The 24,487-nt window shown below is 40.0% G+C and overlaps 1 protein-coding gene across 1 annotated transcript; it reads right to left on the reverse strand.

Moving 5' to 3' along the window:
• Positions 1-2: 2 nt before the first annotated feature.
• Positions 3-22,772, reverse strand: LOC121946568 (sodium- and chloride-dependent creatine transporter 1). Its single transcript, XM_042491191.2, has 14 exons — positions 22,233-22,772; positions 19,403-19,705; positions 13,174-13,305; positions 12,698-13,025; positions 12,189-12,321; positions 10,787-10,921; positions 10,594-10,697; positions 7,195-7,319; positions 6,960-7,072; positions 4,460-4,600; positions 3,729-3,831; positions 3,539-3,639; positions 1,300-1,470; positions 3-1,070 (listed from the first exon to the last, which is right to left on the reverse strand). The coding sequence occupies exons 1-14, from the start codon at positions 22,261-22,263 to the stop codon at positions 942-944; spliced, it is 2,049 nt and encodes a 682-aa protein (XP_042347125.1). The 5' UTR covers positions 22,264-22,772; the 3' UTR covers positions 3-941.
• Positions 22,773-24,487: the final 1,715 nt, after the last annotated feature.

Consider the following 24,487-nt stretch of genomic DNA (forward strand, 5'->3'; position numbering starts at 1 on the left):
CATCCATCTTTATCTGATCATTTATTGCTTCTTCCCAGAAATAGCATCAAGTCTCTTTCCCCTCCCACAAATCCCACTTCTCCTTCTATTTGCACAATTCTGTCTTACGTTTCTCTCCTTCTCTTGAGGTGGAAATACTGATCATCATCCCCTCCAAATATTGTTAACACTGATTCACAGACCCTACAATACACTGGATACTTAAGTTAGTTCAAAACACACAGCTGGAAGTGGCGATGCATTGTCTCTTTTTGACTTTTTTAACAAATGGAAGTTGTTTTTGTACAGGTAAGTGAGAGAATACAGTCGGCCAAAGACAATGTCACATGTAAATGAAGACATCGCTGCCACGGTCCAACACACGCCTCCTCTTACAAACACATGCACACACACACACGTACAGATACACAGGTGCAGGCATACATGCATCCATACACACATTCACACCATGGCATTATCAGCAGCAGATCTGAGGTCTTTCATTTTTAGAGTTTCATTAGAATCTTTTAATTTTGCTCATTTAGCACAAAATGACATGACGTGATAAGACGAATGAGGCTGTTAAAAGCCCGACAAACAGGCACAGAAAGGGAAGATATCGCAACTACACGTCACACTCACAGAACGAGACGGGACGGGACAGCACAAAGGCGGGGAGTGGAAAGAGAAGGGAGAGTCAGCGAGGTAGAGTCAGAAAGCAGAGCAGAGGGCGTATCAGCATGTGATGACTGTGCGGGTGCGTTTCAGTTCCTCTCCCATCTAATCTTTGGTCCATTTGTCCAGGGCTTTTCCGTAGATATAAAACTGGGGTGTGTAACCAATCTGCGCTTCTCTCTTACCAGGCCTGTGTAGTGTGCATGTGTTTTGTGTAGTGTGTGTGTGTGTATGTTTCTGCTGATGTCAAGGTGACCTTGGCTCTGTGTTCTGTGGGGTGCAGCTCATCAGATGACACTTTCAAAGAGAAGCGTGCTCTTGGTTCCTGCAGGGGGCAGCAGCTTGGCCTCGCTCTCTGGGGCCAGGTACTCCAGGTGATGTCGACCCCACACTGGGGTGGTTAGGTGCTGCCACCGCTACATGGAGAAACACAAGGGCATATGGATGATGAGCTGTTTATTGGACAGATGCTTCGGCCCTCTCTAATGAACCCTCTCTAATGAGTTATGATGAAATCAGCAAACCAAATAACGGCAGGAGAGTGAGTGCAGTATCCAAGGAGACACATTTCTGCTGATGAAAAACAGAAACACTTGTACAAAAGACTGTGTGCGACCATGCACGCCTGCCCCCAGGCATACTGACCTCCCGCAAAGATCCTTTGCAGCGCAGCAGTTTGTAGATAACAGTGAGAGGGATACAGAGCATGGAGGATAGGGCCAATGCCCAGCCAAGTGCTTCGCCCCACATCGGGTAAGTGTACACTGTGTTGTAAGTCAGGGGCTTGTAGTTCACCACATGGAACAGGAACACTGCCTATGTGCACAAAAAAAGTCCAGGAGTTTTAAACTGTAAAGTAAAACTTACAGAAAAACATACTGAGAAGCACTTTTCATGGCTAGGACAATGGACTTATCTCCTGATTCAGTTGTATCACAACACTCTGGTGCAGATGTGTTTACTTTTTTAAACACTAGACCATGTAAAAAAACCCCAAAAAAACAAAAGTTAAATCATACAGTTCTAGAGACTGTGTATCATGTGACATATTCCAAAAACAATGCAAATCACGTCAATCAGTCTTTCTGACTGTATTTTACCATTTGAAACCTGAGAAAATTGGTTTGATTTCTTTAACAAAAAAAACAAAAAAACAAAAAAAAAAAACGCAGGGTGAAGGCAACGAGCAACTAAAGATTTGGCCCAAAAAATTATGAATGAATAAATAAATAAATAAATAAATATATAAATAATAAATAAAACTAACTAAAAAATGTACTGAAAAAATGTATTTTTAAATATATATTTATATTTTCTTCTGTAACATGATTTTAAATACAAAATTAACATAATCAGAAATATCTTTTTCTGGAAATTTTCTCCTATTTTGGATTATTTTCTACTAGTCCTCTATTCTTTTTTAAACTAATTTATTGGTAATTTTCTTGTTACCTTTTACTAATAACTTGCAATTTGTGGGACATTTCGCACCAAGTTGGCCATTGCCTTTTTGCCAGGTTTCAAAGAGGCAAACAGCTTGTGAAAGGTGTCTGAACGCAGCACAAGAAAACTAATGATGATCCAGGTTACAAAGAGTTAAGCAGCATTGTTTACGGCAACAAACGTGGTAAATAAATGTAGAATGAATAAAAAAAAACACACAAACATTTTGAAATATAAACTGCAACATTTAGCTGTCCGTGGAGTGTTTGACGGCTGCTACAATATCTACACTGACTGCCACATATTGAGTTTCCATCTTTTTTAGTATTTACAATGGGTGAAGTCTTGTTTCATTGTAGAGCTTTACGCAGTGCATTGATTTGCTCAACCTAACAATTCTTTCTCTGTTTATCAGTCAACAAATGAGACAAGAATTAGAGGTCCCTCTACTTTGTCAAAGTCTGTGTCCTGATTTCTTTAGACTTTTGGGAAGACTGCGCGGAGAATTGGTGGAGTGTCATGGAGTTGCCTTTATTAGGAAGTTTGCCTTTGTTTTTGCTTGGTCATATTAGCAAGATGAATGTACTTTCTGGGTTTTTGGATTTCAGTTACTGTGTTTTTCCCTCCTGTGTTCCTGTGTCACCTTAACCTATCTGAAAACCAACACTTAAATACAAACTAGCCTGATGAGGGGATGAAGTGCAGGTGGAGGAAAGGAGCAGAGAAACTCAGGTGAGGGGAATAAGGTGATGAGGCAGAGGAACTGGGAGACCTGGAGCTGATGGGCTGGGAGAAACTGAGGAGCAGGGAAGGACTAATGAGGCTGATGCAGGGCATGTGTGTAGATGTGAAAACAAGGAAAAAGGCAGCACAGGAACACAAGAGGGGAAGACGCAGTAAACTGCAACCACAAAACAAGAAAACAGTCTTCTCAATAATAGTCTGACCAACTGAAAACAGACTTACTAATGACGGCAACTTAAATGAGTGTTATACACGGGACCGGTCTTCCCGAAAGTCTAAAGAAATGTGGATACAGACAATAGTATATATGTTTCCATCAACCCTCAAATTGCGTAAACTGAAATTGTGAATATAAAATAAACCTAATAGAAACGTGTCAATTTTGACACTCCCACATATAAGGGACTTGCCTTTCCTTTATCACTCGCATAACACGCCTAAATTGCCTTCAATTGGAAATAAGACATCACCAGAACGAGATGGCAGCTGCCGTATCCGGGATATCTTGCCAACTTTTTGTACAGTGGGAGTAAGCGATGACGTGTTATCCATCTTTGTATACAGTCTATTCTTGAAAAGGAGGTTACTTATTGATTACAACAATAAAAGCGGCATTTGAATTATATTGCTTCAAACATTCAAAAATACTGTATAATCAATCCTTAAGTGACAGGGATTGTTTTCCACCGTTACTTACCACACAGACAAAAGGTGTGATGTAGGACCAGCACCACTTCATGTAGGGTAGGGGCTGATAGCCAATCATACGAGCCACGTCATCCATGAAACGGTCTGCGCCTGATAGAAATGACATAAGGATGTTGTGATAATGTGTCAAATTGTGTGGTTTGTGTTGTTTGTATTGTAAATGATTGGTACTGCCTCACCATAGACCCATGCAATCACCACACACTCCCAGAAAGCCTGCCACAGCAGAGTGATGCCACTGGCAGAGTAGTAGTCAAACAGCTGGAAGACATACATCCCTCCCTGACAGGAACACAGAGAGAGCAGTCTGCATCAAGACCATCCTGTTAATACTTTATGTGTGACCTATTTCCAGCCTTGCCTCTACTGTTTAGGCTTGCATCCCAGTTCTTTCCTGGAAATGTTGTCTTGTGCCTAATTAAGAATTTGTTATACAAGTCATGCATTTTAAAGAAACATTAAAATAATTTTCTGCTACAGAGGAAAACAATCTCAAGTTCAGACGACAGGGTTCCTACACATCAAATATATAACAAACATAATTTCAGTGTCTTTAATAATGTGTTCAAGGACTGTTGGAAATGTGGAAACCCAACAATAATTTCTGTTTTTACAGTTTGTGGCTATGATAAGCAGATGTCCCAATTTTAAAAAAGAAGAAAAAAGGCATGTTTTCTTTCAAAATCGAAAACTTACAATGATTTTTACTAGTTCCATGTCTTTTCCAGGCCTGGAAAAAGTGATTGTTAAATTTCATGACTTGTCCACGCTCCATGACTGTAGGAACCCTCACGTGAAAGACTTTCATATTATTTCTGAATAGGATCATAACAGTTTGTTGTGTTCTAATCTCTCAGCCTCAGAATAAAACCAAATGAGGTCTAAAAACTTAAGGGAATCCTCACTGTACCTCTGTGACCATAGACATGTCGATCAGAAAGCAGATGACGCAGCAGATGGCTGCTACCACCTCTCGCCGCAGGGAGCCCAGGGCAGATTTAGGCGGCAGCATGTCCATGATTCCCGTTATCAAACCCTCTACCCCTACAAACTGGAAGAGAGAGTGCAGAGTGAATGAGAGAGAACAAAAGTGAGTGGGAGAGCAAGAGACAGAGGGACACAAAGGTAGGGAAGTGAAGTTTAATTTGCTACAAAATATACTTCTAACTCTGTGAGCAAGACTCTGTGTTGTGCACAGAGACATCCAGTTGTTATCTTCTATTGTACAGTACTGTGCTAAAGATTAAGGCTACCATAAATTTGTTGCTTTAGCAAGGTTGCAATGAGGATATTTTTTTCTCAGTCTCTTTATTAAGATACCATCAAAGAATACAGAGAACAAGTACAATCCATTAAAACACAGAAGAGGTCTGAACAAAATTTGTTTCTTCAAACTGAAGTCAGTATTTAGTGTAACCTCACTTTACACGTAGCACCTCTTGAACTCTGTTGGGCAAGCTATCTTGCAGTTCTCTTAAATATTCTTCTGGAATACCAGAAAATTAGTAAATATCATATTTTCTGCTAAAGAAAGTTCAAAACATGCTAAGTGAAAATACTTGCAACATTAGCATGTTGAAGTTGTTTTGTTCCTGAAAGATTTACATTTATAATACTGTATACATATTTCCTGTATGTTCCGGTTGTATTTTGGTAAAGAGACCACTGATATATAAATATTTATGATTATTAAAACCTTGCTAAAATCCGAAAGCTAAAGGTGGCCTAAGACTTCTGCACAGTTCTGTAATATGGGCACGTCACCCTACAAAAATATTCAGGTGAGCATATCGGCTCAGACCCAGACATCCCTCCTCAGTCTCCCTATGCAAGAGTGTTTACATGTGTCTTTGCAGAAGCATATTTCAGCCTCCAGCTGAGAGGAAAACAGCTGTGCGGCTATTTTTACATTATTTTACTGGAAACGTCAACATGTGAATGGCTAATGTAGCAGGAATAAGAGAGAGATGCATGTTGAAGAAATGAGGGAGAGAATGGAAAGTAAGAGTAAATGAATGGATGGGAGGGTAGACAGACGCTCTCTGTGTGAATCAGACAGAAGCTCATTGACAAATCCCTGGGCTGTAAAACAATGGATGTAGGCACTGGCTCAAACAGACAAACAACAAACAGGCTGCTAAGAAATGCAATGCTAAAACTGGACATGACGGGGGTAGACTGTGTCGCACTTGTGTGAGAAAGAAAAGTAGACTAGCTATCTAGTCTACAAAAAGTGCTACAGAACCAAAAAGACGGCAAAATATAGAGGCAAGTCATACCTTAAAGTTCCTCTGAGCTACATGCAATACAATTTAGGATTGGGCAGTATCCTGGTATACGAGGGTATAAAGAAATCCAGAAGGTATATATTTTTCAGTACCGTCATAAATACAGGTACTCCTCTTTCTATTCAGCTCATTTGTCTGGAGTGCACAGCACGCACCACCAGAGCTCATTCTCCGATCTCTACTGGTGGAGCAGGAAGCTGAGCTGAAAGACATCACCACGTTTTGGGTGGGTTTTACTTTCTTTCTGATGAGTTTGAATACAATGTGTTTTATGATGAGTTAACGAGGCAAAGGCCCTTTGAAACCTGGGGAAACTGGTTTGATTTCTTTCAAAAACAAGGGAAGAAGGCAATGACCAACGTGAGAAGAAATGACCTAGAAACAAGAAACAAGAAATTACCTGACAACCATAAAAAAAGGAAAGTAAAAATAAAACAAGATGACCCCAAAAATGCAAAAAAAATAAAAAGATATATATTATATATTCTGTTTCATAATTTGAATATCTATCTATCTATCTATCTATCTATCTATCTATCTATCTCTTTGGCTCTCTCTCTCTCTCTATATATATATATAATACTTAAAGTGATCTATAAAAGGTTGACAGATTAAAAAAATAAATTTTCGAATATTTGTCTCTCTTTCTCTCTAACCCTAACCCTAACCCTTTTTGTAATGTTAATTTTCAGATTATTTTCTTATGATCTTATACCCATTTCTTGCAACTTGCTCATTGCCTTTTCCCATGTTTTTGAAGAGAATTCAACTTTTTGCTCAGGTTGCAATGGTTTTAATACTTGTGAAAGGCATTTGAATGCAGCACAAGAAAAACTGATGTCCATGCAGATTTAAAAGGTTTAAATCTGCATCTTTTCAGTCGAGACTGAGAGAAACTTGAATTCAAAAGGTGTACACTTGTATTTCTCTGTTGTATAAGGAAAATAGTTTTGAGAATATTACTTTTCTCTACATTTTGTGGGTTTCTACTGAGGGGGCAGTTAATACACACACTTATACCATCATATACTGTGTGAGGTAGAGGTATGAAATATTACATACTGCCCAAGCTTAATCCAAGTGTATATAAACAAACTCAAATGCGTCAGAAATTAGGATTACCTGGCTGTCCAGACCCAGTATGAGCAACATAAAGAAGAAAAGTGCTGCCCAGAGCGGTGCCAGAGGCATCAGAGTCACAGCCTTGGGATAGGCTATGAAGGCCAGGCCTGGACCTGCACAATAAGAGACAGGGTCAGAGGCATAACCTATAAAGTGCATATATTTCTTACTGTCAGTACTCAGCTCAGTGTACTGGGTTTTAGGCAGCTGATTCATGGGAAATCTATATTCTTACCACTCTCAGCCACCTTACTGATGTCCACGCCTTGCTCTGCAGCCATAAAGCCCAGCACAGAAAACACCACGAAGCCCGCAAAGAAACTGGTTCCACTATTAATGATGGCCAGCAAGAATGCATCCCTGCAGAGAGCAAGAAAGAGGAAACAAGAAAGAGAGAAGGAGGAGGGGGGGGGGGCATGAAATTGTGAAAAAAAGATGCATTATAATATGCTTTGACATGGGGCTAAGATATTCAAGACAAACACTCAGGCCTAGATGGTGAATGGGGATCAATAGCAATTTCTCTAAAAGCTGCTGCTGTCTGTGTACTCGGCAGGTAGAGAGCAGACAGCCAAGTTTGTCTCAAGGTCTGAGAATGGAAAAAGAGAAAGGAAAGCCTCTACAGACTTTGAGCTATGTAAAATATATCTAACATTATAGTAATGCTTGCATGTTTAATCAAATTTTGTTGGAGATTTAACTCTAATATGAAGTCAACAACATCCGTTATCTGGTCTACATAGCAAGGAATGACCTTGTGTTTATCCTGACAAGTGGAGTTAAGCTGGCAACAGTGGCTAAGAATCTTTTCTGATAAGAAGAATTTATAAACAACAGTTGCACCATGATGGTTATTATGACTCTGTAGCAGCTGTGTTAAGTAGCAACTTCCACTCAGTTAACCGTCAATATCAATCTAAAACTCAGAAGAATGCTCATGAATGTGAGGAATCAAAACACACGAGAATGTTTGGGTTAAAAAAGCTGTCCATATCAAGACCACAAGCATTAAACAACACTAAAAGTCAACTGCCACACAAGTAGCCCTGTGAGGCTGTAATGCAACTTTTAACTTAACACAACATTCAACCTTACCAAGAATGGTGCAAAAATGTTACATATTGCCTGAGGGTTGTGAGGATTTAACATAAATCAAAAGAGTTTATCTATGGTAGAGGGGGATATTAGGACATTCCAGACTCAGCTTGTCAGGCTCAACTCTACACTGCTGAACCTGGCTCAGCTTCCCTCAGTCTAAAGGTCAGGTTATAACAGAAAAATAAGTAGTTCATAGTAGGATATGCTGTCTGACATTAGAAAGTGTTGATACCTGATTTAAACGCTCACAGCCACACTCAAAGTTGAAATGAAAAGTGGGCCAACACTGGGACGCAATATTGTTTATGTATGGGATTAACAGTACGCTTTTTTAGACAGTCTCTCCTGAAAGGCATTCATAGAGTTGTACTTTGTTATTCATATAAAAAGTGACAGAAATAAATGTGACAAAAATTAACAAAAGTAATAAAAATAGAGCTAGAAAGAGAAGTCATTTTGTACAGCTGTGAATGTTGGATTACAGTTAAAGAAAAACCACAAAAATGCACAGATACCCCTAATCTGACGTTGAAAGATGTGTGAGAAGTGGGTTTCCGAAGCAATCTGTCCAAGTGGCCACCTCTGGTCACTTGAGGCTGGCTCCAAGAGTGAGTCAGTCCCCATAGACCCTCATGTTAAAATGCCCAACTTAACAGCAGAAATAAACATGTTTACAGCCTGGTACAAAAAATTGTTTTGGTCCACGTAGCTGATTTTAACATTCATGACAACTGTTATAGGGGGTGACTTTTTCTATAACTTAACAGTTTAAAAGTTATTCAGGCTTAATATGCATAATTGAAGGGACAGGTGGGTGCCATCCGTTGAAAAGTCACTACCACAGGGACAATGTTAGTAATGTAACATAACCATGCCGTGACATCAGATACATGGTGCGTATAAGCGTAGCTGCAGCTGTCATTGTTTACAGTTCAAGAAAGTTAAAAGTAACATTTTGCTTGCCTAAAAAAGATTCTTAAGATTTTAAGATTCTTTTCTTCCTAGCAAAATTAGCATTAGCATTGTCACAGTTAATCATAGCTGCACTGTGCTTACCAAACTAGCAGGTAGCATAAGGATTAACTCCACCCTTTCATCCAAATACAGGCACTTCTGGCTCCTTATATCCAAGATGCAATGGCCAAAAAGCCGAACTTGAGGTTTCAAAACGGGAGTCAACAAAACAGTGGATGAAGTCACTGTGTCTACGGTCATAGTTACATACAGTCTATGCTTCTCACGGAGTACTGTGGCCCCTTAAGGTGTAGTGCAAACACTAGTGTGCTTTATCATCTAAATATTACCAACTGTGCATGCCAATAGCTATAGGATGTTATTGTTCTGATGTTTGGCATGCAACATTTAAAATTCTGGCATGTAAAATTAACATGGTGTCATACTCTGGATTAAAAATTTGGACCACCAGATTGACAGAGTGACAGTGTGATTCATGCAGCAGCTCCACTGCTCGCATGGCTAAAAACAAAGTCGAGCTGTGTAGTTCGGAAGAGATAAACAAGAAAAAAAGTAGTCCGGAGCCAGGCCCTAAATCTACTATACATCAGCATCTGCAGGCAGTTTATTTACACATCCCCCTAGCTATTTCTGGGCTCCTCCAAGTGTGTGTGTGTGTGTGTGTGTGTGTGTGTGTGTGTGTGTGTGTGTGTGTGTGTGTGTGTGTGTGTGTGTGTGTGTGTGTGTGTGTGTGTGTGTGTGTGAGAGAGAGAAACAGAGCTGAGCTGACATACCTCAGTATCTAAACTCATCTTTCAACTTCCAATTAAGGTCAAGGCAGGGAAAAAGTCTGATGGCAGGATACTCATCAGGCTCCTCCTACTATGGGGATTCCAAATATACAAGCAAGGGATGATTTACAAAAAATATACCCCTGTTACTGCTATGGAGCTATCAACTTCTTACTATGTTTACATATCTCATTGTGCAGGGTAAATACTATATGTAAGTCCATCTACCAGCCAACAAAAACCAGCAATAGTGAGGCTGGCTGTTGATAAAAAATGACAATGTAACTCTGGTGAAACACTCTAATCTTCATTAAAAACACAACTGACCCTTTATTGTAGCAGTTCATTTCTACAGCCTTTCAAAAATCAAAATAAAATAAGACAAAGCTTGTTTCTTATTCTTATTCAGAGTTTCAAGACACTGCTGTGATTCTTCCTGGCAACCTCTTTGCTTTTATTTTGATCAGGGGGGGAAATAATTTTACAACTTCAAGTGTTGATTTAGAATTTGACAGTCAACATTATAAGTAGAAGAACATGAACTGGCATTGGTACTGGTCTATTGGTACTTGTTAGTATGGATGGAATGAAGTTGCTCTCTCTCTGTCAGAGTGTCTGTAGTGAAATACACCTGGTGAAAACACTGTTTTTGTTTGTTTGATACTAGAACACAAATCTGAAGTCACATGCAGCAGTGTGCATGAGTCTGCCTGATGCTGTGTTGTGTTGTGTTGATGCTGGCCTCCTTCCAATGACAGTGGTGTCTGATTTTATGTTGTGGATAAACTCACTGGTAACAGTTGTTATGGAAGCGGTTGTAGCTGCCCAGCGCAGTCAGAGCGCCCAGTCCGATGGCATAAGAGAAGAAAATCTGAGTGCCTGCATCGATCCACACCTATAACAAATGAAACAGTGTGACTGTTCTGTTGACTTGATACAATATTTTCTTGTTACAACAACGCCAAAATGCAAGCTTATGCATACCTGTGCTTCTCCAAGTTTGGACCAGTCTGGTTTCAGGTAGTAAACAATCCCATCCAAAGCTCCAGGTAGAGTGACTCCATGGGCCAAAAGAACAACCAGAACCAGGTAGGGGAACAGAGCTGTGAAGTAAACAACCTACAGGAAGATGGACAAAGAGAGAAGTGAAGTACACCCTGAGATAACATAGAACCAAATTGTTAAGTATACTTGGGGTGGGGAGGTGAAGTTTGAGTGCTATGCATTAAAACTTGAATTAAATGATGGTAGAAAACTCCACAGTAAACCCTTAAAACATTTAAACTCCTCACATTACATGAAGTAAGTACATAACAATATGCAGTTATATGATGAATTTAACAAGCTTGGAGGAAAAGTTTAGTGCTTATCAACATGGTTTATCAGCTATGGTCAAATGTTTCAATGTAACTGCACCTAAGTGTGTTTTTATCACTTTGATTAAGCAATTACCTTCTTTGCAAATACTCAAGTCTTAAGAAGAAGCCCATTAGGTCCTTCCTGTAGTAGATGTGTAATGGGCCCTGTCATGTTAGTTTGAAGAAAAGGTAGCCTGTAAATGGAAAGCCAGACAATTTGTAAACCTCCTGCAATAGCAGGGGTTTTTGGCAGACCTTTTCAGAAGGTAGTCTTTGTCAAGTTATGCTGAGAAAGCCGCCCCCTGCGACCTAGCAGAAGCATCAAATCCCAGCTAAATCACTATGGTAAGAGCAAAGTAGTGAGAAAGCACATATTTGCCTTGATCTAGGGTGAACATGGGCAGAAAAGCCCCTTTCCAGCTCTCAAACAACTACATGGTGGAAAGTTACTAATCGGCTTACAGCTCGTTGGCTAGCTGGCTCAATCTCCTTCATTATTTTTCCCTCACTCAATGAGCTTTGGCTACTCTGGAGACACAAGTATGCAAACACAGACATCTCCATATGCTACAAAATAAGAATGCATTCATTATTCCAATGTATCAGAGCACAGACATTTTAACAGAATGGAGAGTGGGCACCTTTTTATACTAAATGAAGGTCATTCTGAACTATGGGTATGCAGAGTATAACATAATAGGGGTTCTAGGGGTAATTAAAAGATTATAACCTGACTGAAACATTAAACTGCATATTTACATAAATACACGTGATAAAACAGAAAAAAAAGTGTCTAGACACTGATCCTCTGACTATACCAAAGCTGATTTGGGGTCAAAGGGCAGAATGCTGCGATTATTTAAACCTTTGCATGAAGCCATGCAAATATGAGTCTGCACTCAATAACCCGACAGTGACAAGTAACGTTTCACATACAGTAAACGTATTGAGGCATTAATATTAATCTGCACTCAATAAGCCCAAGCAGTGACATATAACGTTAATCATACAGCCAGAAATTGCTTTACCTTGCCAGTAGATTTAACTCCTTTCCACATGCAGAAGTAAACAATGACCCAGGTGACTATGAGACACAGCACCATCTCATAGCTGATGTCACCAGGCTCGTGCAGCCCACCAGACAGACGGAGCACTTTACGCCTGGGAGAAAGAACACAAAGGCATAAAAGTGAGTCTACTAGACCCTTTACAAAAAAAGTTTCAACATGTATATAAAACAGTGTCGGGCAAAGTAAATAAGTAACTTCCACAGAAAGACTGAAGGTTGAATTACATTTTGTCAAACAATAACCCTTTACCACCTAAATTATCATGTATACACAGGAAAACTCATTGCATTTATAAGTACAAATGTTTGCATGACTGAAACTTTTTGGTCCTTAGTGCCCGACACAATACATTGATAAGTGAATTCAAATTTTTTTAAGTAGATAAGTATTTAAATTTTAATGGCTTTGAGATTAGATAATCAAACAAACAACTCCTCCATGACACTGCAGACGGGGTAAAAACATACTCCCAGAACTCGATGACTGGGGAGCGCATGCCCTCAGCGTCCATGCAGCTTCCGTTGAGGAGGAGCTGGGTTGAGGACAGATTCAACGGGGAAGTGGAGGAGAGGAGGTTGGCAGAAGATGATGGCAGAGCCGGCTGGGCGGCACTGCGGTTGTGGCAGGCGCGGCGGAAGTCCTGTGTACAGTTGGGGGTGTTCCAGGGGTGTCCGCAGGTGGCCCAGGGCAGCTGGTTGGTGAAGGAGTGGAAGAGAAAGTAGAGGCCCCACACAAGAATCATGATGTAGTAGGTGTTACAGAAGAACACTATCACCATTGAGGCCAAGCCCAGGCCTGAAAGAAAGTGAGAGGAAGCCAGAGGAGATATGTTGGGATGCAATTTACAAATCCAAGGTGATGGACTGAATTAAAAACCTTCTTTAGAAAAAAACCGATGCCCTCTTGGTATGGCAGACACTCTAACATGCACAGAGATTGGTACCTTTGAAGAGGGGTGCGATGTTCCAGGCAGAGACCCCTCCCTGCTTCATGAACTGTCCCAGTGCGATTTCCAGGAAGAAGACTGGGATTCCTCCGATAAACACAATCAGCAAGTAGGGGATCAGGAAAACCCCTGCAACACACATATTTATCACATGGTCACATTCATCACATCCGTCTGAAGTAAAGAGCCTTTCACAACAGCGACCCTGGACCAGATCCCAGTACACTTGACCCCATAGTTTGTTTGATTAGTGTGAACACTGTGTACCGTACCCCAGGCTCATTGATCTGTGCCCTGGTCCACTTGAAAGGGTGATCTTCGGTATGGTTCATTGTGCACTCTGATACAATTTGCATCAAGTATGAAAACCAACTTTACCAAACTACAGATGCGGCCTTCTGTTCAACACAAGAAACAGTTGGCAAGTAGAGATGAAAACACAGCAGATTTCCTATGAAATTTGCATATTTGCGCAGAACGCACTGATCTCATCGTCTGAGCTGCACGGCCTTCGGTGATGAAGTTGGAAGTAGGGCTGACCTGCATGCTTCCAAGCTTCAATCTTTGCCCTGGTAATAAATGTCTAAATCTTTATTTGAATTCAAATATAAAGTCATTGACCCCCACTTCAGGCAATTAAATTGGCTGTAAGCAAGAAAATGGAACAGGTGAGGCAAATTGTGGTAGTGATGTGGCCTGAACCTGCAGCGTTGATTTATTAATAATTAACAGAAATGCTCAATGTTTTGCAATAATCCATCTTTCACCATCTCCTCCCCTTTCTATCTCTCTCTCTCTCTCTCTCTCACACACACACACACACACACACACACAAACAGCAAGTCCTACCAGCATGGATGAAGCTCTGAATATTTGCAGGTAACTATCAATGAAGCTTTAAAGTCCCAGAATTAGTATCGAGAAAACCCAATAATGTTAAATTTGGATCACACCCTTCAGAATTTATGTTTAATGGTGTGAATGAACTCTGAATTGGTTATAAAAAAAAAAAGTAGGACTGTCCTGAATACCAGTTTTTGGGCATTGATGTTTCAGTGACTGGGGATGGGAATAGGAGATGAAGACACAAGACAGGCTTTTTGAAAACATCTGTCTTTAGTCAATGCACCTAAAATGACATGGCAGTTAGCCACTTTATAAGCACGCAGGTCACGGCAACATTGGCCATAATTGCTAGAAAAAAAGACTTTGCATGACAGCTAAGCTGTTACTTACAGTTTTTAGGTGATTAAGTAAGTTTGTTGTACAAATTGTGATACGCCACTTTCCTTTGTCATATCTGGCACTCGACTTTTTGGAAGTCGTCTTTGCAAATTTCGAAACTGTTCAAGGTGCTTAGTGTCTTTTTCATTATTAGCAGCGATGGACTGCTGATGACTGATGGTAGATGAGGGAAAGTTAAAATCATAAAACTGTCAATAAGTTTAAATGTCGTTATGTTGCAAGAACAACTACTAATAATTAATGTTGATGTAAAATGAATACTTTTGGATTATTATATCTTAATTTATGGGTTATGTGGAGTAATACATTCTGAATCGGATGATGATTACTATGGCAACAATCGAAGAATTCTGGTTAGCCCAAGGGATGAGACAGATTAGATGTAATGCACACCATTTTGTTGATAATACTTTACATATTTAATGTGTGGAAAATAAAAGGAGAAGGGCCCAGACAGCAGTAAGAAGAGGTCTGTAAATTTAAAGAGAGAAATAATCACAGTAATAATGATCAACACCTTCGAGACTTGAGATAATTAACCTCTTAACATTGCATTTAGCTATTCCAATTAAAATAAATGTTCATTTGTTATTTAATTATTGGAACCAGGGTTATTAAGTATGTCCTGCTCTTCGAAGACAAATTATACTAGTACATTTGGCAATAGAAAACCTGGGTTAAAAGTCATGCTTAAAGTTTTTAAGAACACAAGCTGCACAATCACTGGCATGCACTTAACACAACAAGGAAAAGTAGATAAGGGGAGGAAACAATAAAGGACAAAAGTGTGAAAGCCAGAGTGGAGGACAGACAAGGCCACAGAAAGGAGAAGCATAGGATGTGTATGTGGGAGATAACGGCATCGTCTTCCATTCCACAACCGCTTCAGTTTTGATAAGTTCTGTCCTTGAACTTGAAAGCTGCACGCCAGAATAAGAACTATCAAATGGAGACGGGAAAAAGACAATACACTCCAAGGGGAGTTAGTATTAGTCCTGATAGACATCTAGGACTTGTTTCAATTTGATTAGTAGTAGCTGGCCCAGGGCAACGGGCTTGTGCTCAACATTTTCTATAAATAATCTGTTTGGATTCCCATACTGTAACAAAAGCTTGCTGTGATCAGGAATACACAGTAGAAAATATGATAAAAGGCGGTTAACACATCAAATCCAATCGCAACGATTAGGTTTGAATAATAATATATCTAGGTGACGCCACCACAGTGCGCAGATGGGAGGGAGTCACATGACCAGCTATGACGCAGAGCACAGAGAGGCTAAGAAGAAAGGAGGGAAAGATGGATACATCACAGGACAGGGAGGCAGAAAAACTGGGACAGCGCTGTGGTAGAGGAGGTTCAACAAATACAAAAATGACACACCGAGGCATCGACTGGCTGTGCAACAGTGCTATTGATTGACAATCTGTGCTTCGTTCAGTCCATCATTCTTTATGTCATTCTCTAAGAGTAGGGCTGCAGCCATATAAGGAAACATTCATGAGTGTGAGTCTAAGAGAGGGGTAGGACAGCGAGAGAGATACACACAGAGAGAAAGAAAGAGAGAGAGAGAGGCAGAGAGATCCAATAGAAAGCGTGAATGGAATGACTGGAGGAAATGCTTGTGCTGACATACCCCAACATATTGGCCAAATCATCGAGGAACCGCATCCTTAATAAGCTTAAGTAAATCCTTCCTAATCATAACTGGACCACACACATCAGGAGTAGCAGCTCAGTTAGAGATAAATAAATTAATAAATGAATGAGATTATTAGACCACATTTACAGTACGTTCACTGTCTCCAGTGGAGTGTGTCCTTGTTTCAGTAACAAGCAGTTCTGATGAAAAGCCCCAGCACTTATCTGATAGCGTTGTTGTGTTACAAGGTGTACCCTGGATGAGTCAAAGCTGTAAAACGTAGCGTTGAGCAATATATCAGTTTTATATCGACACCGTGATAAGAGACTTGAGATCTTCATAATATCTAAAGTGTTGTCTTTTCCTGAAAGGCTGCATGATGGTAAAATCATGTAATTTTCTAAACTTAACAGACTGTTCTAGCTGCTGTTATTTTCCTTTACCCACTGAAACACAGTACCACGATCAAGTAGGGAGTCCCCATCATGTCACTCATTTAAGTATAATGTTAAAAAATGGTTTATTGAGAACCAACAATGTCAGCACTGATGCTAGGCTATTTTTACTCCATTTTAATATGACTGTTCTCACACTGTACCTGCATCATCTGCTATTTGGATTTTAGCCACTCATATTTTCAAATGGTGTTGTATATTATTAACTTGTACATATGTAACTATATTGCATGCATTTTTATCTTAATGCTGTTTGTCTTGAACATGCTGTATCTTCATATTGTATTGTTTATAAATTTTAGGATGCCTAATAACATTTGGCAAGGGACTCCCAATGAAAACTAGCTCCCCAGCTAACTCGGTGGATTTACATTTGCTTAAATGTCAATTTATGTTGTTGTTGTTCCTTCTTAAATAAATAAATGACATATTACTGATAATCATGAATTAAAATCCTCATTGTGTAAATATTTTGTGAAAGCACCAATAGTCAACCCTACGATGTTGTCCCAAAGTATTTGGTCATAAATATTTTAGTATTTGATTTTCTCCAGATCGCCAGGCTCTAGTAAACCAAGTACTAAAGCAAATGTGGCTGTGCTAACGCTAAGCGGAAGAAAGGACGGGTGCGGTCACAGGACAGTTATTGTGTGACATATCCATATGCCTCATTATCAGTAGGAGAGTGGGAGAGAGCACCTTTGTATGCTACATGAGTGCTGGGCACAAGCACAGGGGGTTGACTGTGTGAGACAGGCCATTGTTATACGATACCAGAAGGTGGGTATCAGAGCCACGGGTCACAAGACGCACACACAAGAGTGAAAGGGAGGGCTGGACTAATACACACACACACACACACACAGCTGCACACTGAGTTTCGAATCACCCCATAAAAAAATAGAAAAGTAGGTAGGACAGAGATAAGAGGAGTCAAGGCCAAAAGCTGCAGTCAGGGCAGGTTACCATTGGACAACCTGGCATAGATATAAAAGGAGAGGATGCGGTGAAAGGTACACAACAACACAAATAACCTTATATGCCAGTGAGAGAGCAGCGGGAAGACTGTAAAGCAATTTGTACTAAGTCCGCCTGTTAAGCAACTGACGGCTGCAATTCATCATGTGAAACCACGTGGGTGGGCATGGCTTTTCAGCTACGTGCTCACAGCCACGCAGACCTTCCTGCCTGTTACTTTTATTTCACTTTCACTGTTGTCCTTCCAACTGTCCAGAGTTCATCTGAACTGTTGCAAAGTGACTTGAGTCAAATGTTTCCAGTTTTTTGCTTGTCCTTAATGCTTATGGTATTGTAGTAGCTGGATACCTTTTTCTGTAACATTTTAAATATTTTACCTATGAATTATATTTCATAATATTTCAGGAGTGCTGAAGAACAAGAATTACTTTTGTTGACTTCAGCTTAGTATTCATCACAATTATTGCCACACAACTGGCAGACAAGTTAAGCATTTGTGTTTTGAGTCCTACCCTCTCTTTCCCACCAACATGAAACAGGTTCTGTTCTGGTTCACACACCTAATTTGAAGGTGTTTGGAGTATTTTGACCAAAAACATACATGTTAGGAACCCCAAAAGTTGTTTTGCAGCTGGAAAAAAAGTCATATTCTTCTGGTTAGAAAGAGACTTGCAAGTAATAGTCTGCTATGTTTTCTTATCATTAATAGTAAGCCCATGTTTCTGGATATATAGAAATATCTGTCATACAGAACAAAAGGTAATTAGTGCAATCTGTCATCTTGCTACTACTGTTTATTTCTGTTGTGCATTGTGCAACACCCTTAGTTATTGATGCATCCTTGCTTATAATGGTTTTGCTAAAAAGTAGTAGACAAATGCTTTTTTGCTTGAATGAACCAACATTCCAATAATCCTGAACAAAACCATTTCAAGAACCAGAGCTTATCTGGTGGAAGAGTGCTATTAGTGGACAGTGGACTGCCTCACCAACAGACCCCAAACAGCTGGGATTGGCACAAGACAAAGGAAAAGGTGAGGCTGTCTGTTTGTTGATATTGACAAGCTTCCAATGTGAAACACCTCCTCCAGGAGTCCCTCAGGGTTCTCTGCTCAGCCCCCTTTTTTTCACCATGCAAAGCCATGACCGCATTTCATTGAAAGCAAATAAATAAGTTTGCAGATAACACCACCATCAGATTGCAAGCAATGCTGATGGATTATACTTAGGAGTTGTTATGGACTTTGCAGGGTGGTGCACCATATGAATACTTTGATAAGTTAATGCACAAAAGTATTGCAAAACAAGATTGATTCAAAATTCAACACAAAGTACTCTTTGTACTCTCTTTACTCTCATCTGTAGTCATCTGGAGTTTTGGAATAAATCATTCATAAGCAAATAAATTGGCTGAACAGGTTTCAAAATGAATCTCATATGTTCATTGTGACGGTGTGATTTGTATGATTTGTTATTTGTGTGTGTATAACACAGAGATCTACATTAACCCTTTGAAACCTGGAGCAACATCACTTTCCTCCTTCTGCTTTCAGACACCTTTCATGAGCTATTTAAACCTTTGAAACCTGAGCAAACTGGTTTCAAAAACATGGAGAAAAGGCAATGACCAACTTGGCAATAATTGTCCAACAAATTGCAAGAAAATGGGCCAGGAAACCTACAAAGTACACTTTTTGATTTTCAGCACTTTTTTAAGGTCTTTTTCTTGTTTGTTTTTAATTTTTTTCCTCTTATTTTCAAGTATTCCATTTTACTAATAACTTGCTAATTCTTAGGCCATATCTTGTTATGTTTCTCACTGCCTTCTCCCCAGGTTTTTTAATTAAATCAAACGAATTTGCTCAGCTTTCAAAGGCCTAACTGCACAGTGCTTTTGGAGCTCACCTCCTCCATTCTTGTAGCAGAGGTAAGGAAACCGCCACACGTTGCCCAAGCCGACAGCAAAACCCACGCAGGACATGATGAAGTCCATCTGTCTGGTCCAAGTTTCTCTCTCCACCACTGGTACTGCTACAACCCCATTTCCAGTCCCAGCTGCAGCCCCGTCCTGGGTCTGCGGCGGGCCAGCCCCTCCACCTTCACCACACCCCGGGCCCGCTCCAGGCACAGGCACCAGGGGGCGAGCTGACCCCCCGCCCTCCTCCTCGGACAGGGTCCCTGCCTCTAGCTGGGGGAGACTGATTTCACCTGGACAAGAAAAAGATGCACAAGGGTCAGATGAAAAGAGGAGTAGATAGCAGAATAAAGAAGGACAAATGGAAAGCCTGAGTAACACTAATACAATATCTTATCACACAGGACTGCAGACAATATTTTAACACCACTCATATCTAAAATATACACATTCACAACTTCTCATCACACATCAGCGCTGGAGACAGATAAACTACAGTCTCTTGGGCCAGACTTGCACTGAATGGAAGCGGGAGACAGCACGTTTTACCAGTACAGTACTTTAGGAAATTATTACATATCTCCACTCAGCCGTATCAGGGCTGAAATACATCTCAACGTTTTTTTTGCTGCAAACTGCCTTCATACAATAAGTAGTTGGGCTAAAATCGTGTTGCACTTGTATTGTCATCACTGAACCCTCCCCCGATGTTCATGTCTCACAGAATGATTAGTGTGCTGCGGTACAACACAGACAGAACCGGTGCATGGTATATCTCCTCTGTCACTTGCAAAACCTTCATTTTCTCTATCACACACACACACACACACACCACCAACTGTATATGCAGGCACTCAAACACAAATAAAAGCAACGTGTCGCTTCATTAGTGCCATTCCACGGTGTCAGCGTCAGCCGCTCTGTGCTGGATGCAAAGCAAGGCAGCTGAATCCAGATCAGAGCAGTTTGAGGGGGTGTGTGAACAGAGGAGGGGAAAAGAGTGGGGAAGGTAAGAGATGTCAGCATCCATACATCAGCTGCACAGGAGGATACCTGTGGTTTATTTGTCTGAGGAATAACTACACACAGTGTGAAACATTTGGTTAAGACAATAAAAAAAGCTATTGTTCTTCAGTGTAAGGGGCTATTCATTATTTATGGGAAGGGAGAGGGGGGTGAAAAAGAGGGAGGCATGTCAAATAACTCAAAGAACTGTGGAGGGACTTATGGTTTTTATTTTGGCTTAGGGGAGTTGCATACAACTTAAATAGCTGTATTTTGTATTTATTTTACCACTGATTTTTAAAGAAAACCTGCCTTCCAAATCTGCAAGGCATGGTTCCTTAAGAAATTGCCAAAATGACCCCATCTATCATTGCTGGAAACTGTAAAAACAGAAATTTATTTTGGATTTTTATATTTTCTGACTGTCCTTGAACACATTATTTGGGAGGAACACTTTAGTCAGAATAAAACATAACCAAATCTAAGGTTAAAATAGTGATATTTCATTAAAATTGCTTTATTCTACATATCTCATTTAAAATTTGCACTAACTAATAAGCATGCACAGCACAAGTGGAAAAAAACAAGGTTTCATCCTCTACTTTTCAAACAATAAAGTGTATGTTTTAAAACTCTAACAACTAATTTATGGTGTAGGGAAGGTCAAGCATTATCCACCAATCACTCAGAGGCTTAAGGCAAAATATTTGTAGCTTCGGGGGGAGTCAAAATAAATTAAAAATTAAAGTCACACCCCAGCCACCCCCCTCTTCTGATAACTAAAGAACAGTCCCTACATGGGGTCTTTGCAAAAAAATATAACCTTGCATACTCGCCTCTCCTTGCAGGAGTCACCTTTTTGCTACATGATGATGCTCTCCTGGTTCTGACGTAAAAACCAGACAATGAGTGAAGATCATCTGCATTCACCAGTTTTTTATGAATGAATATTGTCCTCTGGCGTTTTATACGTGTACTCTCCCCTGGCATCTCTGTCTCTGCTTCTGTCTATGGATTAACCATAAATGATTTATATCACTTCTATGTGTTTTGAATTTTGTGTTAAAGATTAGGGGTCGACCGATATTGTTTTTCAGGACCTATACCGATACCAACTATTAGTAGTCAGTGAGATCAATAACCGTTATTTGGTATTAAATATGTATTAAATGAAACGTTCAACATCATATACTGTATGTTCCCTGCAACTTTTTTTTAAATAAGTCTATTTAAAATTTATATAAAAAATGAATTAACAAAAATAGCTCCCTGAGGTTTTACAAAGTAAAAGTCCCTCCCATGCTGACACTTTCTAATGATTCAATTTTTTATCAGCAACCATTAAAATAAAATGCCAATGCAGACAATCTGCAAAATGCCAAATATTGGCCCCAATAATCGACCAGGCCAATAATCTGTCGACCCCTGTTGAAAATCTTTGAAACCGAAAAAAAAAAACGGATCAAAACGAATGCAAAACATAAAGAAATGACTAACAAAAAACAAACAAAAAAAAACTTTTCACCAGTATTTGCACCTGTTCAGCACCATATTTAGCTTGAAAATGACCTGTGTGAAGTTGAATTCGCTCTGGTGTTAAGTGTGTATTGAGATACCTGTAAGTGTATGCACACTGTGGTAAAGATTATAGACTGAGGCAGGTTTTACGCAGGTCCACCAACATTAATGTCAAAGCTGCGGCAGGCACGTTGTAATTCATCAGCATGTGGTCATGTTTTAGCTAGTGGTTGAATCATGTGGTAAAAACTGAGTCACTATTGAGCAGCGGAGGTCACACATTGTTAGCCTACTCACCTTGGCTATTCTCTTCCAACTCCGGTGACATTTTGTTGGGCACGAAAAAATAGATCTTATTTTTCAAAAAAGCCAAGCTGGCTGATGGTTTTAGCCAGGGGAAGCTGCTGAAGTTTGATTAATGTGCCCGGCTAACACCCGGCGGGCTCAGTCACAGAGGCAGGCAGAGAGATGTAGCCTTGGTATGCAGTGCTCCACTTGTCTCGTTTTGATTTTCTGAGTTTGTTATCTCGCCTTCTTGAAATTAAAAAAAATCGCAGTTTTTTTTTTTGTAATTATAACACGTTGGAAACCCTCAGCTCAGCCAAGAGATGGAGATTTTGTCACAAAGCGCCGCGGTCAGTTCAGCCGTTGACAAAGGAGATTCAAAAGCAGTCGACGAAGCACTTGAAGGTAAGCCTGAAGAATCTCATGGATGACGGTTAGATGAAAATAATACTGCGCCTTAGGGTGAAGATTTGTTGGTTTAAGCAGTCCAGTCAGAAGTCCATGAACCTGTACATGATGCAGCGGCTCGACGGACGGAGAATGTGATCGGCTCCGCGGTCAGTTAGCTGTGACGGCCGCTCCCCCCGCCCCCTCCCGCCGCCGGCTGACCTGATTGGCTGAAGCCTGCAGAGTGCGGTGCGCACAGCATCAGCAGCACCGCTCAGTCAAAATGACAGGAGTCACAAGGATGGGTTTATTACGCTGCATACGTCCTTGACCTGAAAGCACGCAAATAACTGCAGACAAATGCCCTACAAGCGCTGTCTGTTGGCGTTTTGATCTGCCTATTTGCTGTATATCTGAAGACACCAGGGACTGAGTGGACAGTGCCCAGTTTTGGGCGCAGGGAGCCCCCAGGCACATCCAGGGGCTCCAGGTGGACCCCGTGTGCCGAAACACATGTAAATCAAGGCTTACTTTTTTAACTCCAGGATTTCATCTTCAACTTTTCAAACAATGAAGGTTAAGTTTTAAAAATCTAACAATTCAATTATGGTGGGGGGAAGGTCAAGCATTATCTGCAAGACACTCAGGAGGCTCAAGGAAAAAATATTTGTAGCTTCAGGGAGGGTCAAAATAAATCAAAGGTAAAAGTCACACCCCAGCCAACCCCTCCTCTGATAACTTAAGAACAGTCCCTAAATGGGGTCTTTGCAAAAAAAGAAATTATAACCCTGCATGCTAGCCTCTCCTTCATCCATTTTTTTCTTTTCAAAAATGAACTTGTTCAGAAACCAATTATGTTCCAAACACCAATTTTATTGCAATGATGGATTTTTACTTTAAATGTACTTGTAAAACTTTAGCAAATTTTTAAAATTAGGATGCTTTATTATGCATTTTATTTAATCAAATTAAATCAAATCAGACCAGTATTTCAACATTTAAACTGTATATTATATAGACATTCAGATCCACCATCCACTCCAATGGATATTTGTTTTTGAAGAAATCCTGTGTAAAAACTGTAAAACTTTCATGTGATTTTTTTTTTTACATGTATAAGTAATATAACATCTCATGTTAACTTTAAAAACTGTTTAAAGGCAAATTATGTATTTTAACAGAATGACTAAAAGACTGAAACATACCTTGCTCTTCTTCCTATCCTCACAGTCAGCCATGCTTGTCAAAGAAGGGCGCGGCTCTACTGCAGTCCACTTTAGATGATGTGGAACACTGTGATTGGCTTTTAGACATTTCTTCAAAGAGGACTGTGCTTTTAGGTTGAGTCAGATGACAGTAATCATACATCTACATCCTGGAAAAGTAATGTCCACCAGAGTGGACAGGGGATATGAACAGGTTAAAATGTCTGAAAATAAACATTAACATGAATCAAACATATTTTGCATTTTGCAACAACTTATCTTTGTAAAAGTGAAGTTTCCTTTTTCACCTACCTGAAAAGCAAATAGGTTACCTGAAAAGCAAACAGGTTAAGATGGAAGCTGTTGTGGCCATCTGCCTGACAACCTTCATCAGCCAAATTTAATGTGCAACTCAATTTTATACTTAATATATGTCTTAGGGGGACCATACTTCTGTCTCTCATTCAGCAAAGGTGTCCTTGACCTAAAAGCATTGAAGACCCCTGCCATAAATAATTATTTCTGGCTCCAAGACAAAATCTGTTACAGGGCCTGGAAAATGATTTGGCCTGATTATGATTTATGAACATAATTGCTGTATAATATGTCTGTCCTCCTTCTGAGGACCAACCCTCTTTAAAAACTACAGTTGGTAACTCTTAGGAAAACACCTCT

The sequence above is a fragment of the Plectropomus leopardus genome, chromosome 9 (assembly GCF_026936395.1).
Source record: "Plectropomus leopardus strain MGB_pleo_1.0 chromosome 9, ASM2693639v1, whole genome shotgun sequence".
Classification (NCBI taxonomy): Eukaryota; Metazoa; Chordata; class Actinopteri; order Perciformes; family Serranidae; genus Plectropomus; species Plectropomus leopardus.